The 17,008-nt window shown below is 34.0% G+C and overlaps 1 protein-coding gene across 4 annotated transcripts in view; it reads right to left on the bottom strand.

The window, feature by feature from the left end:
• Positions 1-17,008, bottom strand: part of LOC138713900 (protein Aster-B-like) — a 90,248-nt gene that overhangs the window by 40,376 nt on the left and 32,864 nt on the right. For all 4 annotated transcript variants that reach the window (XM_069846408.1, XM_069846409.1, XM_069846412.1 and 1 more), the window contains 3 exons: positions 12,614-12,717; positions 9,114-9,290; positions 3,757-3,912 (listed from right to left, as the gene is read on the bottom strand). In XM_069846408.1, the coding sequence (XP_069702509.1) occupies positions 3,757-3,912; positions 9,114-9,290; positions 12,614-12,717 (437 nt within the window). The remainder of the gene's footprint in view (positions 1-3,756; positions 3,913-9,113; positions 9,291-12,613; positions 12,718-17,008) is intronic.

Genomic DNA, 17,008 nt, shown 5'->3' on the forward strand with positions numbered 1-17,008 from the left:
TTTATGACAATGACTTGTACTTTCGGTGTGAACTTCATTTAATAACACGTGATTATTAAAAAAAAAAAAGTTATTTTGAACTGCTTGCTTCTAAGGAATAAACCATGCCCTCAAATTTTGATAACTCTTCTATAATTTGTTCATTTACATCATGGTGTGTTATAACCAGACATCGGATTCTAGGGCAAATGCCTATTTTGTTTCTTTAGGAGAAAAGTAAAAATAATTATTAATATTTGTGTTTCATGGAAATTGAAAGGTATTCAAAGAGTTTTATAGTGCCCTAAAATGCCCTAAAACGGTTATTAGAGCCTAATTTGTTAATATTCGCCTAAAAATGCCTAACTCACTGTAAAGTTTCGCATTTTACTCTTACTTTTTATAATTTATACATGCATTCACTGCGAAATTTAAGGCATTTAAAAAGTGGAAAGTTTGCTTCACACCGGCCATGAAACCATTGATAAAGGAAACAAAATGTTTTGAATCTCACGACACTCGCAATAGATTTCACCGAATTTAACATGTTTGGAGGCACAAATGCCAACAAAGAACCAACCTTAGTTTTGAAGCAGGCAACAATCACAACATGTGCTGCTACCGATTCAGAGATATACTATACTATAAAAATGACTGTTTTCGGTCTGAAACCGATTAGCTGTACTGCCCTTCAGAGTGTCATAAAATCACAATTTTTGGAGAAAGAGTGTTTTTGAAATATTTATGAGAAGTCGTAAAACTGCGAATTAGTAGGGTAAACCGTTACAAAATATTTAAAAGAATGGCCCTCCTAGTGTTAACACTACCAGCAAATGCAACAATAAGTGGAACTTTGTATTTTTGTCCAATTGAATCTCAATAACAACGGTTCATTTGAATGCTCGTTAACAGTTGCTCTTTCCCTCACCTTATTTGTGTTGAGAAGTTTTGAGCGGTAGGACGTTTTCCTGTGAAGTTTAACGCGATAATGCCGAAAAATGTAAGTGCAAAATCTACATTGATCCGACAATGGCTAGCAGAATATTCAGAATTCACTTATGATGGAAAAATAATATTCTGCAAGATTTGTAGCAAACAGGTATGTAACAATAGTTGAAATATATAAATTCTATTAATTTTAATGAGTAGGCCTATAATATTTATACATTGACTGAGCTATCCTGAGGTATAATTCTTTTTAAGACCACTACACTTTAACCTTTTAAATTCCGATAGTTAAAGTATTTGCAGGTCATTAAAATTTTGATTGTTCGAACCCACTAACTTTGTGATAGAAATACGGCAATACAACAATTAGGATTTTATTTTAATTCAGTTTACTTTACATTTTTAGATTTCGCAAGTAAAGAAGTGCCACCTAAAGCAGCATGTGCAAGGAGCGGCTCATAAGGCTAAAGCTCAGCAGAAAAATCAACTGCAACAAACTTTACTAACATAGCCTACTTCATCCAATCTCAGCAGCAATTTCTATGCTGATTTAACCAGAGCGTTTGTTGCTGCTAACATTCCCTGGAATGCAATTGAAAATCCGGTTTTAAGACAGTTTTTACAAAAATACTGCAAACAAAATATCCCATCTGAGTCGACCCTAAGAAAAAATTACTTACACAGAATATACAATGAAACTTTAGCTTCCATTCGGGAGGATATAGGTAATTCTTACATATGGGTCTCTGTGGATGAAACCTCAGATCCTATGAATAGGTATATAGCAAATATGGCAGTAGGAAAACTTAGTCCTGATGGACCTTCGATTCCACACCTCGTATGTGTTAAGGAACTTTCGAAAGTGAATAGCCAAGCCATTGCTTATTTTGTAAATAAAGGCCTACAGTCTTTATACACAGGTAATGTAGACGATTCTAAAGTTCTGTTGTTTTGTACTGATGCTGCCTCATACATGGTTGCTGCAGCTCCACTTCTTAAAACATTTTATCCTAAGCTCATGCATGTAACGTGTCTAGCACATGGCCTTCACAGGGTTTCTGAAACAATCCGGAATGAATTTCCTCTTGTCAATTCGTTTATTTCTAACACAAAAAAATATTTTTGTAATGCCCCAACCAGGATTTCAATATTCAGAGAGAACTTTCTAGATAGCCCACTCCCACCTCAGCCGGTTGTTACACGATGGGGAACCTGGATTCAGTCAGTGGTGTATTATTCTAAGTATTTTAAAGAAGTGGTCACAGTTATTGATAAATTACCTGAAACTGATAGTGCAGCGTGTGTGAAAGCAATGAAAGATTGTCTGAATGACTCACGAGTGAAAAACGATATTGCCTACATAACATCAAACTTTTCTTTCATACCTGCAAGCATTGAACAATTAGAACGTGAAAAACAATCTCTTTGTAGCCAAATAGCAATAGCAAAGGAAGCTCAAGTGAACATACATTCTGCTTTGGGCGAAACTGGGAAAAAAGTTAAAAATAAGTGGGACAACGTATTAAATAAGAATGTAGGATTTTCATTGTTGGAAAAAGTATCAAGAGTGATATCGGGGGAAAGTGTAAATGTTCCAGTAAGAATTGATGTTTCTATTGTACCTAATTTAAAATTTGCGCCTCTCACATCAGTTTCGGTTGAAAGAAGTTTTTCTGCTTTCAAAATGATTCTCAGTGACAAAAGGCAAAGGTTAACTGTGGAGAATTTAGAAAAAATTCTGGTGGTGTACTGTGCAGATAATTATAATAAAGTCTGAGCATGGAACTGAATTTCAATAACTTAAAATGAGTAATCTTGATATCAATAATCATTATTTTATTAGTTTCAATATATTAAATTTGTGCAGCTCTGTTTATAAATATAATATAGTATTCTTTTTTAATGTTTAAACATACTTTTTTGTGCGTATTTTAGTGTATAACTAAAAATTTAAGTGAAAGAAATAAGTATGATACCTTGATGTGCCTAAAATGCCTATTTTCATTAAAATAGAGCCTAATTTTACAAATTTTGAGCTTATTTTAGGCGCCTAAAACTGCAATTTTTAGTGCCTAAAAATCCGATGTCTAGACTTATAACGTTCTTACATTTTCAAGGCAAACGTAATTCCAAACAAAATTGATTTAAAACGCATGAATATCATTTCGTTATTGCCCAGAATTTAAAATACAATTGTACAAGTATAAAAAAAGTATAAACGAAAAACGTGTAACCGAAATAAGTTAACATATGAACTTCACTAGGAATACAGAAAAAAAAAATTTAGTGCGAAAAATATATAAGTGAGAAATATATAACAGAAGTTTTACTGTATTTACAAACCTAGATTAGAAAGGTCACATTTAAAACATACCCTCTTTTTAAGATCTCGAAACAAGAAATATTTCCATTGGCTCCATAATACATAAATAAAAGGGAAAAAAAAAAAATCAAATAGCCTAATTAAGTAAATAGGCAAATGAATAATAAGTAAATAATCACATGAATAAATAAATAAACGAATGAATAAACAAATAACTAAACGATGAATAAATAAACTGATGTATTAATGATAAATAAATAAATAAATTGAATGTCTCTGATTTCACCAATACATTTTTTTTCAAGTAATCATGAATATGGTGATGCATAATAATCATAAATAGTAGAAATAATCGTACAGTTATCAATGTTAGTGTAAAATAATACAACATAACTTTTTATTTACAATTCTATTTTATTTAGTTCTGTTCTTCAAAGTACTACTTTTGATATGAAGCAATAGTACAGTATGTTTGTTAGATATGCCATTCTCTTTCTCACACATACCTCAGAGAAGGAGTCTACAGACAGCCTCACACTTAATGTAGAAAGTTTGTCGTCTTCAGCAACTGGTGGAATGTAATCTTCATCATCACTTGTCAGACCTAATTCATCTCCATAGCAGGTGTGAACCCACTGCCACATTTCTTGCATTGACATTTGCTGTTAACAACAACATTGTAACAGTTATTTCCACGACAGCAACAAAAGCATAAGCAAACTGCTACAGTTAAGTGTGTAACAGTGAAATATTTTGTTTGTTATGGTTCACTGGAAGCAAAAAAAAAAAAAAACCAGTTCTCCTTACACAAGACGCACTGTCACTGAACCAACCTTGAGACTCTTACTTCCTTTCAATGCCACTCAGACCACTTCCTGAATGAGTAATTACGATAAAGTGTGATCTCTTACTACAACTTTAAAACACAACAGTTTCGAAATCTATACAGTCTATACTATTCAATATATGAACACAGTTTCTGAATAAACATTAAAAAAACTGCAATTTTTTATTCTTACTAAGGAATATGCATATCAAAATGAATCTGATTTCTTTCTTACTCTCCACGTGGTCTCTAAACAAGCTCAAACATTCAAGTCATATTAACGCCAATTTCGAAACACATTTTGTGCAAATGTTCGCGTCCAACTGCTTAATTTGTCAAGCTTTTATCACACACAAAACGTTTTTCTGACAGCTGTTTTTCAACTTTAGAAAAAGAGAGTGTGCACCCCTCTTGAAACTGTTTATACCAAAACGAAATTTGCTGGAAAATATATTTTTTAACCTGAATTTCACTAGCACTTCGTGGACAACTGGTGATGAAGTATTTTGCATTAAAAATCAGATTACTGCAAGCAATTTTACATTCGGCATAGCCTCAAAACACTCGCATAATAATGTGAACCAAAATCTAGAAAACAAATGGTGAAAAAGGATGCTGACTTTGGCTGATATTACACGTGATTTAGCTTAATGGCACAGCAGTTTACTTTTAGAACTTACTTTTTAGCAAAGAACAATAATAAAAATAAATAATTATTTATAAGACAAATGTAACACGCAAATAGTACTGTGAAACGAAAATTAACTCACAGATTAGAGCACTATTACGAAAGTAAATAGAAATCAGATAATTTCATGCCCTGTAAAGAAGTTAATTTGGAACCAATATCTGAATATTTAGATGCAGATTACAAGTCATTAGAATAAATAAATACTAGTGGCTTGTGCAGCAAATGCTGCTGCAAACTAAGTTCGTTAGACGTTCAAATAAAAATTTTTCAGATTTATTTTCAATGAAGAATACTTGTCTTTTTGATAGTTATTTGCTTCCATAATAATGAAACATACTCCCTCTGAATGGATTTTTTTTTAGGCCAAATACTTTCTCTTGGACCTATCCAACTTCAGTTTTTGAGTTTCAACGCGAAAACGCAAGTATCAATGTCAGGACGATAGCAGTAGCTATTTCAGGTCATTGTGGATTGTAGGCGAAAGTTAAAAAAATGTCAGGTTTGCTAAGCTTTCGAACAATAGCATTTTCGTATAGCTGCTGCACGTAGAACTTGAAATGTAGAGCGTAAAATCATTTTATCCTACTAAGAGATCTTGCTGAAATGATCTGGAGACTACAACATTTTCTAGGCCTCTTATTTTATCAGTAAGTAATACCTTTTGATCTTTCCTTAGGAACTGTAATTTTTGCGCTCTCTCGAGCCAATACTGAAGACAATGACACATATCAATATCTACACCACACCGCCATTAAGTATATGAAAAAGACCCAACCCCACTGGGCTAATAAGTATAAAAATATTTGATTTTTAATAACAATATTGTTATCTTACTTAAGTTTTGTAGTTATATATAGCAGCCACTCAGTAAATTATAGAAATGAAGATCTAAATTAAGATATTCTCTACATTTACTTACATAACCTCAAAACGTTTCACTTTCATGTCATCAATACAGCATCAATATTATGTACAATTAATGAAAAATAGATGCATCATGATATTAACTATAATAATATTTAATTTCTAATGATAATAATGTCTTCAAACCACCTCAAGTTTCGTAGATTTGAATATCCAATACACAGCTGTACTCAGAAAATTATTATACACTACAGAATCAGTTTTTAATAAAAATTGAATTGAGCTCTAAATATGTCGGCAATCCTGCAGGTCATGGCCTTCGTGTAATAACCTGTTGTTTATATTGTAGTGTGTGTTTTGTTCTGAAATTCAATCAAGTCGGCCGTGATTCGATAAAATTAGTTCTCAAAACTGACAACAGATGGATTTTGGAAAATAGGAAAATTATGTAGGAAAATTGACATTTCACTGAAAACTACCACTTTTCCGAAAAACTTTGGGTTCCAAGCTTCAAAATGAGGGGCCATTTATTAAAATCCGTTCAGCCGTTTTCCCGTAATTTCCATTACCAGTTCAAATTATATATATAGATTTAGGAAGTAAGCTACAGTCAAACACAAGAACTGGAACTGCATAAGGACTATTTAGCATGGAATTACAGCAGAGAGTAAGTCACCGAAATAAGATTTTTGAGGGAAAAATATAAATTTAGAGGAAGTATAATTAGACAGGTCAGTGAGAAAAGTAAAAGTAAGGCCATTACCACCATCAATACAACACAAAATATTACAATAGTTTGAGCACGCAGAAGGCTGGAATAAAGAAAAGATTTACAAAGAAGCTTAAGAATTGAACAGAGAAAAATAGCATTACGAAAATCATGACTGCTTTTGACAGAAGGCGTAAGTTATACGAGCAGAAATTAAAAAGTAACTGAAAAAAATAAAATCTGGGAAGATGAACTTTGGAAGAGTAATTGTTTGCAAACAATGCATAACTGTTAACAGGTGTTTATACAGGGTTAGTTAAAAGTCCCGCAACATCCAAATAACTTTTGAAGCATGTGGTTCAATGACATGAAACTTGGTATGTGGGGATAACCATATGAAGTGTCCACTGCAAGAATGATGGATGTCATTTGGAATACATTTTGCAGGAGAAGCAATTGAAAGTTTGAAATGTTTAGCGCTCAAAGCTTAACTGTGATTTTCCGATCATTACTGGACAATGACTATCAGTGTTATTGTTATTGCAAGTTATCTTGAACCTTCTGAGCAGGGACAGAGGGGCAGAGGGAAGGAAGCGCGTAACGCGGGTGGAGCCAACTGAGTTGTTTGCGCATGCTCCGCAGCATAATCTCTTGTCAAGAAACATAGAGCTATTTCCTTCACTGCGTACCAGTAGTGTTACCATGGAGCAGCAACCACAGGGTAGGAATTATGGTGAAATCACACCACCGCGGAGAAAAAGTAACGCTGTTATCCATAGCCGAGAAAGAGAAATTATCGCAAATATAATAAAATTAAGCGTTGCGAGGAGGAAAAATTAAACAAATATTTGCTGGAACCTCTTGCTAAGGAATATGAGAGAGCGGCTAAATACTCTGGCAAAAGTATTAGTTCCGTGAAGAGAATTAAGAATAATATTGAATTACAACCGAATGAACCTCACACTACTCGGGAAAGAATAGTTATGTAATGTTTAGAAATTATTGCTATAATAGTTATGTACAATAGTGTGTGTACTGTGAACGACATAATGAATTACTATTGTAAGTTATTATTTTCTTATAGTTCTACTAAACATATTATTTCATTCCAGAATTAGACTTGTGTAAAGTTGAAGTGGACGACTTCGATCAACATGTTATTCGGGATACAATCGAAGAATTCTATCGTGTTCAGAAAGTAGTACATAGTCTACGATTAAGAAGATAATTCGGAATGGATGATGCCATTGACGAAATAATTAATTTTGGAACAAGCGATGATGGCAGCAATGATAGGGATATGGATTGTGTATAATTGTAAATTAATGTAAATTCAAATAATAAGCCTGTAAAATATTGTTATAAGAATATGTACATATTAGCTGAAGGTGTAAGTCATGCAGGCCTATATAATGTACAGAAGTAGCTGTAGTAACTCCTCCATTGCCGGTCCCCAGCCCGGATGAGAGAGGAGTGTACACACGATTATATTTAAATACTTACTCATTACAGGTTAATTAAAGCTTGCTACGAAACTATGTTCTCCTCTCAAAACCGGAGTATCAAGAGAAGATGATGTCTGTATTGAACCAAGTTCTTTTACAGTAGAGAGCCGTAAGGTAAAAGAACCAACGTTTTCTGAAAAGAGTCACGTTACCCGAGGGAGGGGCATCCTTGCCGTGCCGTTACGTTGATGAGTACACGCCGTACCGAGCAGTTCCAAAGACAGACTTAGGGGATGTAAGGTTCAAGATAACTTGCAATGACAGTAATGCCATATAACTCTGTATGTACATTCTATATGTCTTAAGCTATGCATTGACAGTCTTGGTTCATTTTCGACAAGAAAGTGACATCCATCATTCTTGCAGTGGACTCTTCATATACTAAGAACTCAATAATGGTATTACCGAGTTTTTTCTACTTCCGGTTTAACCGGAAGTAATTCCAACTCTCTTATTTTAAATGGAACACCAAATATATGTTTTTATTTTTGAATAGTGCTCATTAAAAGCTTTTCAAAAAGTATCCACACTCGATACTTCTGTACAAATTCAGTGTTGCTAAGTCAAGAAAACAGAAAAGTGTATCGAATATTAAAATAATAAAATACTCCTTCCTTAACAAAAACAAAACAAAGCTAGCCCACCTTCTAAATTATGTGCTCAAATTGGTAGCCCTCAGCTGCTTTAAAATGTGTCACTCGATCATAGAAACCATTTAAGGAATGATTTAACCAGGCTTTAGGAATATCTTGCACCACTTCCATTTTTATTTAGCAACACTGAATTTGTACAGTGTGGGTAAGTTTTGAAAAGCTCTTAATGAGCTTTATTCAAAAATAAAAAAATATATTATAGGGTGTCCCATTTAAAATAAGAGAGTTGGAGTTACTTCCGGTTAAACCGGAAGTAGAAAAAACTCGGTAATACCATTATTGAGTTCTTAGTATATAGTTATCCCCACATACCAAGTTTCATGTCATTGAACCACATGCTTCAAAAGTTATTTAGGTGGTGCAGAACTTTTAACTAACCCTGTATATGATTATGATGATCACGACGAAAATTAAATGTATAAGCAACAAGGAAATATAACTTACAAAGAATGACCATTATATATAAGTTTGAGTGTGTGTGTAAGTTTGAAGTATTAATTTCATCTGTAACAAATATACTTAAAAAAAAAAATAATAAATAAATAATAATAATAATAATAATAATAATAATAATAATAATAATAATAATAAATAAGAGAATGAGAGGTTACTCACTTGATCCATAAGTGCATTTTGCCATACTCGAAACAGCATAAGATATGTCTTATCTCGTGCACCAAACGAAGTAAAGAAAAGTTTTTCACCTTCTGTACACACCAGAATTGCATTCGGTATAACTAAAGCCGTTTTCTCTTTGGTTATTGCAGTGACGTCTTTCCACCTCAAAGACACCTGATAAGAGATAAAGGGAGAGGATTTATGAAACCTGGTAAATGGGTAAAAAATATGATTTAATGTTAAATGCCATATCATAACTCTAAACCCTAGTGCACGTATCTCTTCTTCTGAAATATTAATGACGTCTACACTGACGTTCAAAGATATCTGACCGCCACTACATGATAGTGGTTGATAATTTGTTGGTGTAAGTGTGGCTTCTTTAGTTATTACTTCAATGAATAGATGGCGAAGATAATAGTCAGGGTTGCAAATTGTAAATAAATATACCAGCATTATAGAATTCAATATATCATCCACCTCTGCTGATTGTAAAACATCACTGAGTTTACCTGCAAACGGATGATAGTCAATTACAGAATAATTTATGATTAATTTACATAATCATTTTCCCTGACACTTTTTTAATCACCACAATAATCCTGTCACCTATTGAGAACTAGCAGAACTATTTCAAAATTTGTCAGTTTGTTATATCTTTGATTCTGACTTATCCCGTGGTTAGAAAGGTTGCTTACACGATCATAAAGTCATAGGTCAGATGTCTTTGAACGTCAGTGTACATGGAAAAGTTCAATTTTGAATGGGAGCTTCTGGCACTTGCTTCTACATTCATGATGTCACAGGTTTGTTTGTCAACTTAACCTGATCTAAGAATTTGTGGTACTTTCGAATATGTCTGAGGTTTCCACTTAGTATTTTAATTGTTTTAATTATGTGCGTTTTTAAAAACATCTATTATTTTTTCATGTGAACAAGAAAATATTCAATCTATCTGTTAACAATATATTCTGGTAAGGTTTCGTCGAGAAAGTTGCTGGAATTGTGGCCAATTGGTCAGAAATTCATTCACGTAATCATCAACATCACAATAATACTGCTCTGCAACTAAAATTCTTGTGCAGAAATAAATTTCAAGATTATAGTTGTAATGTATAGTGGAATATGATAATAGAGACTGGATTAATCTTGCACAGGATAGGGACCGATGGCGGGCTTATGTAAGGGCGGCAATGAACCTTCAGGTTCCTTAAAAGCCATTTGTAAGTAAGTAAGTATGTTCTAATACCATAAAATTAGACAATGTGACCACTTTTTCTACAGCTACGGCTTTTCCATAAACGAAATCATGCTCTGAATCCAATGTTCATGATACCCCTCACATGTATTCAGGCACATATCCAGAAGATGCGATTATGTTTTTATCTCACTGGTGAAACAGTTGAAAATCAACTGGTTCCACATATACACACGAATTTCATTCACGTTTCACGACGTTGACACACATTTTACTAACACATATCCAGAAGATGGTGATGATTATGTTTTCTTTGCCATTGGCGAAACAGTTGAAAATCAACTGGTTCTAGATATACACACGAATTTCATTCATGTTTCGCGACGTTCACACACATTTTACTAACACATATCCAGAAGGCGGTGATGATTAGGTTTCCTTTGCCATTGGCTAAACAGTTGAAAAATCAACTAGCTTTACAGACGAATTTCATTCATGTTTCGCGATGTTGCCATACATTTTACTAACACATATCCAAAAGACGGTGATGATTATGTTTTCTTAGTCATTGGCGAAACAGTTGAAAATCAGCTAGCTTTACTCACGAATTTCATTCATGTTTCACGATGTTGCCACATATTTTACTGCAAGTATCAGTTAGTACTAAACGCAGTTTACATGTAAAGGTAAAGGTATCCCCATCACATGCCATGAAGGCACTTGGGGGGCATGGAGGTAGAACCCCATGCTTTCCATCCATGACCTCGGCACTAGAATGAGGTGGTGTGGTCGGCACCACGCTCTGACCGCCTTTTACCCCCGGGAAAGACCCGGTACTCAATTTTGTAAGTTAATTTTACAGTATACAATATATTATGTAGGAACAAACCTAGAATTACCTATTATTATATATGAATATATATATATATATATATCTATAAACTAATTTTATTTACTAATATTCAGTTATACATAACCTATAGTCAATGACTTTTAAACGACTAGGCCTAAAAGAGTTGAATTCTAACAGAGGAAAGAATGGCCAATAATTTCACCTGAATAACTTTTGTTCATAAGTTATATATCTACAACACTTCGGATGGGTCAAGGCTAATGTAGGAGTAGAGGGCAATGAACTCGCGGACAAAACAGCAAAAGAGGCAGCAACGGAAGATGGCCTTGAAGTGGCATACAACAGGGAACCTAAGACCACAACTGTAACGGAAATAGAAGAAGAAGGGTTCAACGAATGGGAGAACGACTGGAAAAACACTCTTAAAGGAGCTATATGTACGAAGTTCTTCCCGTCTGTACGTCAGAGGATGAAACAAAATATCACGCTGACAGCAGAAGTAACTGCCATGATCTCAGGCCATGGAAAAACCAAGGCATACCTGCACCGTTTCGGGATCAAAGACGACTCAACTTCAAGATACACAAACAGTAGATCACCTAATATACTCGTGTGTCAAATTGAATAAACAAAGGGATATACTGAAAAAGGGAATATATAGAAATCAAGATAGATGGCCGTGTCACATGAGAAACTACTGTTAAAACACTATACGGAATTCAGAAACTTTGTTCAGCCAAGAGATTTCACATCACTGTAAATATTGTAAATAGTTAAAAAAACTACTCTACTTAAGATTAGTATTAGTATTTAGTAGTAGTAGTAGTAGTAGTAGTAGTAGTAGTAGTAGTAGTAGTAGTAGTAGTAGTAGTAGTAGTAGTAGTAGTAGTTAGTTATGTTAAAATAATTATAAGCGATTCACCACTTTTATTAAGTCAATAGACTTCACGGCAGTGTATTATATTGTATATAGTGAAAATACTACTCCAGTTAAAATATTAGTATTAATAATTTTAAATAATTCATAAACTCTATTCAGTCAACAGACTTTACATCCTTGTAAATATTGTAAATAGTTTACTATTAGTTTTTGTTTTAAGTTCCGACAGAATGTAAAAACAGTGTAGCAACAAATGTGTGTAGTATTGCATTACTGCAATGGAGCATACTGAATAAAAGGGGACACATTTTTTTTAGAAAAAAAAAAATCTACAACATGACACCGCCTTTTCAAAGAGGCCACAATGTAAATTATTATTAGGCCTAATCGTAAAATGCCATTACCAGAGACCACTGTGAAACTTAGATAACCAATTGATCAATGGAGATGACAATGATACTTAGCTGTATTCTGAAATGGTCCTTACAAAATTACAGAAGAATAAATAAAAAATATTTCGTAAGATTTTAAGTCACCATGCTCAATCTTGAAAATAGCTGACTTACTGAAGTTTCCCATCGAAAGATATTGGCATAAAAACAGAGGTAGTTTTGCGAGACATACAGTCTTCCATGGACTAGAATATCCTTCTGCAGGGCACACGAATAATCTGCAAAAGAAAGTTACATTCAGTTCAAGATCATTATGGTACAAATGAAGACAATCCTCATTACAACCAGTAATCGCAATATACAAATATGCAATTTTCAAAACAAAAATAAAGTAATCTTAATCAACATATTTATATACAATCTCACAGCATAGTGAAGTGAATTAAATTAATTGAAAAGCAGTTTTAAAAGGCACACTTCAGGAATGAAATAGCAAAGAGACTTACAAAAACCATCCGAAAGACATGAGAGAGTAAAACAGGCAATTGTGAAGTTGAGATAACAACAACACGCGAATCAGTTTAGCTAATTTTCATTTTTATCTCTCATGCTCAAAAACTTCCACTATGTTTTGTGAAACAAACACTCAAGGAAGACAGTATGCTGTGCAGTATTAAAATACTGTCACTATAAATTGGATGGAATAAACTGAACTTTTAAGCTCCACTCATGAGTGGGGAGAAACACAGTGCATTCTGTATCTAGGAATATTCAGGAACGTATTTTGCATGACGAGGGTCGAAGAGTTATATTTTTAAAATGCGAAATAACAACGAATTTATGTTTTCTTGTACGAAATAACACCGAAATTAACTAAATTCTTATACCGCAATCTAAGATTTTTTTTTGTTCACATAAAATTACATTGGTTTTTTTTTTTTTTTTTTTTGGTAGGTAAAATAAGAGGTCTTATTAAAAAGTTTCAGGACAGTTTTAATATAAAAACAATGGCGATACTTACAGGAAACTCTCCTTCAAAGTATTCTCTCCATGATCAGTGGCGGTGCGTCAATAAGAGCACGTGAACATCTTGTTTCCATTAATGCACGACTAGTTTTATTATTTAATGCCGTACTGACGTAGGTAGTGGGAATGTATAATATCAGAATCGAGTATTTTAAACTTCCCACATCTTGCATAAACTTATGTAAACTTGACAACATCCGTTCATGTACAAGCTGTGTTCTTTTCAAGAGGGTTACAGGAATTTCACGCATGCGCGGGAGAAAATTGTCTTTCGCTCGCCGCTTATGACTCGTCAAGAGCACAAAGTGTTAAGTGAACAGTGAATCTATCCTACAGATGTCAGGTGCATCGATGCCTATCGTTTACATGCTATATCTCAAGGATGAAATTTAATAGTCTGTATTCTAGCATGTAGGTGTCAGCATCTCACTGTCGGAACATTTACTTTATGTGGATGTGTGTACAGTGCTGCTACGAGAGTGCAGTTTGTGAATTACTATACTTCAATGTCAGCATAATAGCATAGTTTGGTTTTCAAAGACGTGCTGGCTGAATGTGGTGGTGGTATGAATTTAAGTATCTGTATGTTGGTGTATAATATTTAAGAATAATATTTACTGGCATGTATGCGAATGGGATTACAGTACTGGTATAGGCTATAATGTATCAGTGTGTTGTGAATCAAAATATATTACTGAATACACGCTTTTGTAAATAATGGCACTGTGGTATGTATTCATTTTTAACAAACGTAAACAATGAACTCTGTTCAAGTAATTTGGAACAGTAAAGAACTGGGTAAACTGGCTTACCAGGAAAAATTGGAAATAAAAAGACTAGGTTTCATCATTATTATTATTATTATTATTATTATTATTATTATTATAATTATTATAATTATTATACGTTCTTTTGAATTTATATACGGTTTTTTAGATAGTGAAACATTGGAATCATGGCATTTTATATGAGGCTAAACGTACGATTTCAAATTCTCTTCGATTTTGGAACACAAAATTGTGAACACATATAATATTTTATCACGAGCCGCCACTGCCCATGATCAAATACAGGTATACCAGTGTCCTTGCCACATTTCAAAGCATCTTTGGAAGGGACTTTCCTGGAGACTGTTTAGTCCCCTTGTTGCATTCCCTTTAATGGTAGGAATGTCATCGAACCTACGCCCAAGAAAAAGTCTGCGGGAACCAAAACTGATCCAGAAACAAAGGCTCAATCCTCACAATGGAAGTCACAAATTCTCCTCGAACAAGTGAAGTCAAATGTCAAAACAATGCTGATTGTTTTCTTTGGCAGTAGAGGTGTGGTACACTATAAATCTGTTCCCAGGGGCCAAACAATTAACCAATACTTCTACAAAGATCTTTTAATATGTTTGTGCGAGAAGGTGGGAAGAAAGCATCCCAAACTGTTTCAAAATCAGAGTTGAATTCTCCACCATGACACTGCACCAGCCCACTGTGTGTTCCAGGGGCGAATGCTAGTCACAAAAGTTAAGCTTGCTCTTTTATTCATAGGGGAAGATGGAAGGATATAATAATTCATAATTAATAAAAATAATGACGCACATAAATAATTTATTTTATAATTATGAAATCATTATGAGTCATGGATCATATTCGCTTATCAGATGTAGAAGTTCGATATAATATAACAAACATGGCCAACAAAACAGTTTATTTAGTTTTTTCGACCCTGCCAACCAATGCACATTGTTGTATTGAGCTGTTCTGAACGAGCGCACATATTCTCTATAATGTCTGTCTTCTCTTGAATAGTCCTTCGGGAAAATGGATTTAATAATGGGGTTTCAATGACACAGAATTCCGAACTCATTGCAATACTTCAAATTAATGTTTAAGAATTAATAATACATGCAGCAGCTAACACATGCATTCCGCTCATACAATTACATTGCACTCGCAAATCACAGCACATTCCCGCTGTCAATACTGGTCTGTGTAACGTTAAATAGTCGTTGGTGTAGCTCTCGGACCAGAGCTTCAAACAACACATAACAGAAGCATGTGCGCCTAGGACGGACTAAGGAGGAAGGCACTTGCACACGCATCATATTCTCGCTGTTTCTACGTCTTTCCTGTAGCTCCGAGAAACGAGCAAGCATTGCGATACTCGTGGTGTGCAACCTGCAGATGGTATTACGACTATACAGTATTGCAAAAATCAAAATAAATTTTAATGTACGTAATCCCATTTTGAGAAATACACATTCTACGAAAATACTGGGCTTGCGCAGCAAGCATAGCATGCCCTAAGAAATCGCCCCTGGTGTGTTCTCCATCTAAGAATATCTGCCTGAAAAAAATGCCTGCATTATCCCATCCTCCCTATTCACAGATTTGGTTCCTACAGACTTTTTCTTATTTTCCCGATTAAAATGAAACTCAAACAAATAGGTTCGATGACATTCCTACCATTACAGACAATGCGACAGGGAACTAAACAGTCTTCAGGAAAGTGACTTCCAAAGGTGCTTTGAAATGTGGCAGATAAGCTGACAGACCTATTACACCAGGGGAGAGTACTTTGAAAGAGATAAGCACCAGTTATCCTGTAAGTATCTACATTGTTTTTATATTAAAATTGTCTTGAAACTTTCTGATCAGATCTCGTATCATTCAATCGTTTGTGCTATACATACAGGGTATAAATGATATAAACTAACAAAAATAAATATTGGTGGTAGAGCATAAATAAATGAAGAAAAAAGTCAAGTAATATTTTTCTGTAACTGTCAAGGTTTTCCCCACACAAAAATGTTTTGTGGCTCTAACTTTTTTGAAAATGAGAATAGACCGTCATTATTTACTTTGCCTGTTATGTACATTGAAGAAGTCGTTTGTTACTCTGTTGTGTATTGGTATGTGTTGGGCGCAAGGTCATTAGCAATGGCATTCAGGTTCAGTTGAAATGTAAATAAATAGTTAAATTTCACTACACTGATACATACTGTCTATTAGTAATATGCGTTACAAGAGCGGTATGTTGAAGTTTTCATGTTCGAGGAAAAGTTTGAAAAAGCGAAACGTAGTTGAGCTTTTTTAATTTCCGAGAATTGAAAGAAAACATACCGCTCGTGTATCGTACATTATTTTGTGCGAAGATCGTTTATTACATACCTGAAAGACGAATTTCTAATTAGTTGCAATGAAATCTCCATCTTGGTTTCTGTTCAATGACGGCAATTTTTCAAAACAAAAATATCTATCTTCAACACTGTTTCTTTACAATGTTTTCTGTGTTTACTATACTCCAGCAGGCTGTGATATACGTCTGTCTTTTTTTCCCCTCAGCCTATAAATGCGAACTTAAAACAAATGGTAAGGTTATGTAATGATTTATTTTTCATTTTAATATTTTAACAATATTATTTACATAACATATTGCAGTAATAACATCGGCAAGTTTAATTTTTCCGGTCAAGGAGATGTTTAGAAATGGAAAATATCTTTGACATCTAATTCTGCACATTGAAATTAATTGTTACATTTGTGCAGTCCT

Source organism: Periplaneta americana, chromosome 14 (genome assembly GCF_040183065.1).
Source record: "Periplaneta americana isolate PAMFEO1 chromosome 14, P.americana_PAMFEO1_priV1, whole genome shotgun sequence".
Taxonomy (NCBI): domain Eukaryota; kingdom Metazoa; phylum Arthropoda; class Insecta; order Blattodea; family Blattidae; genus Periplaneta; species Periplaneta americana.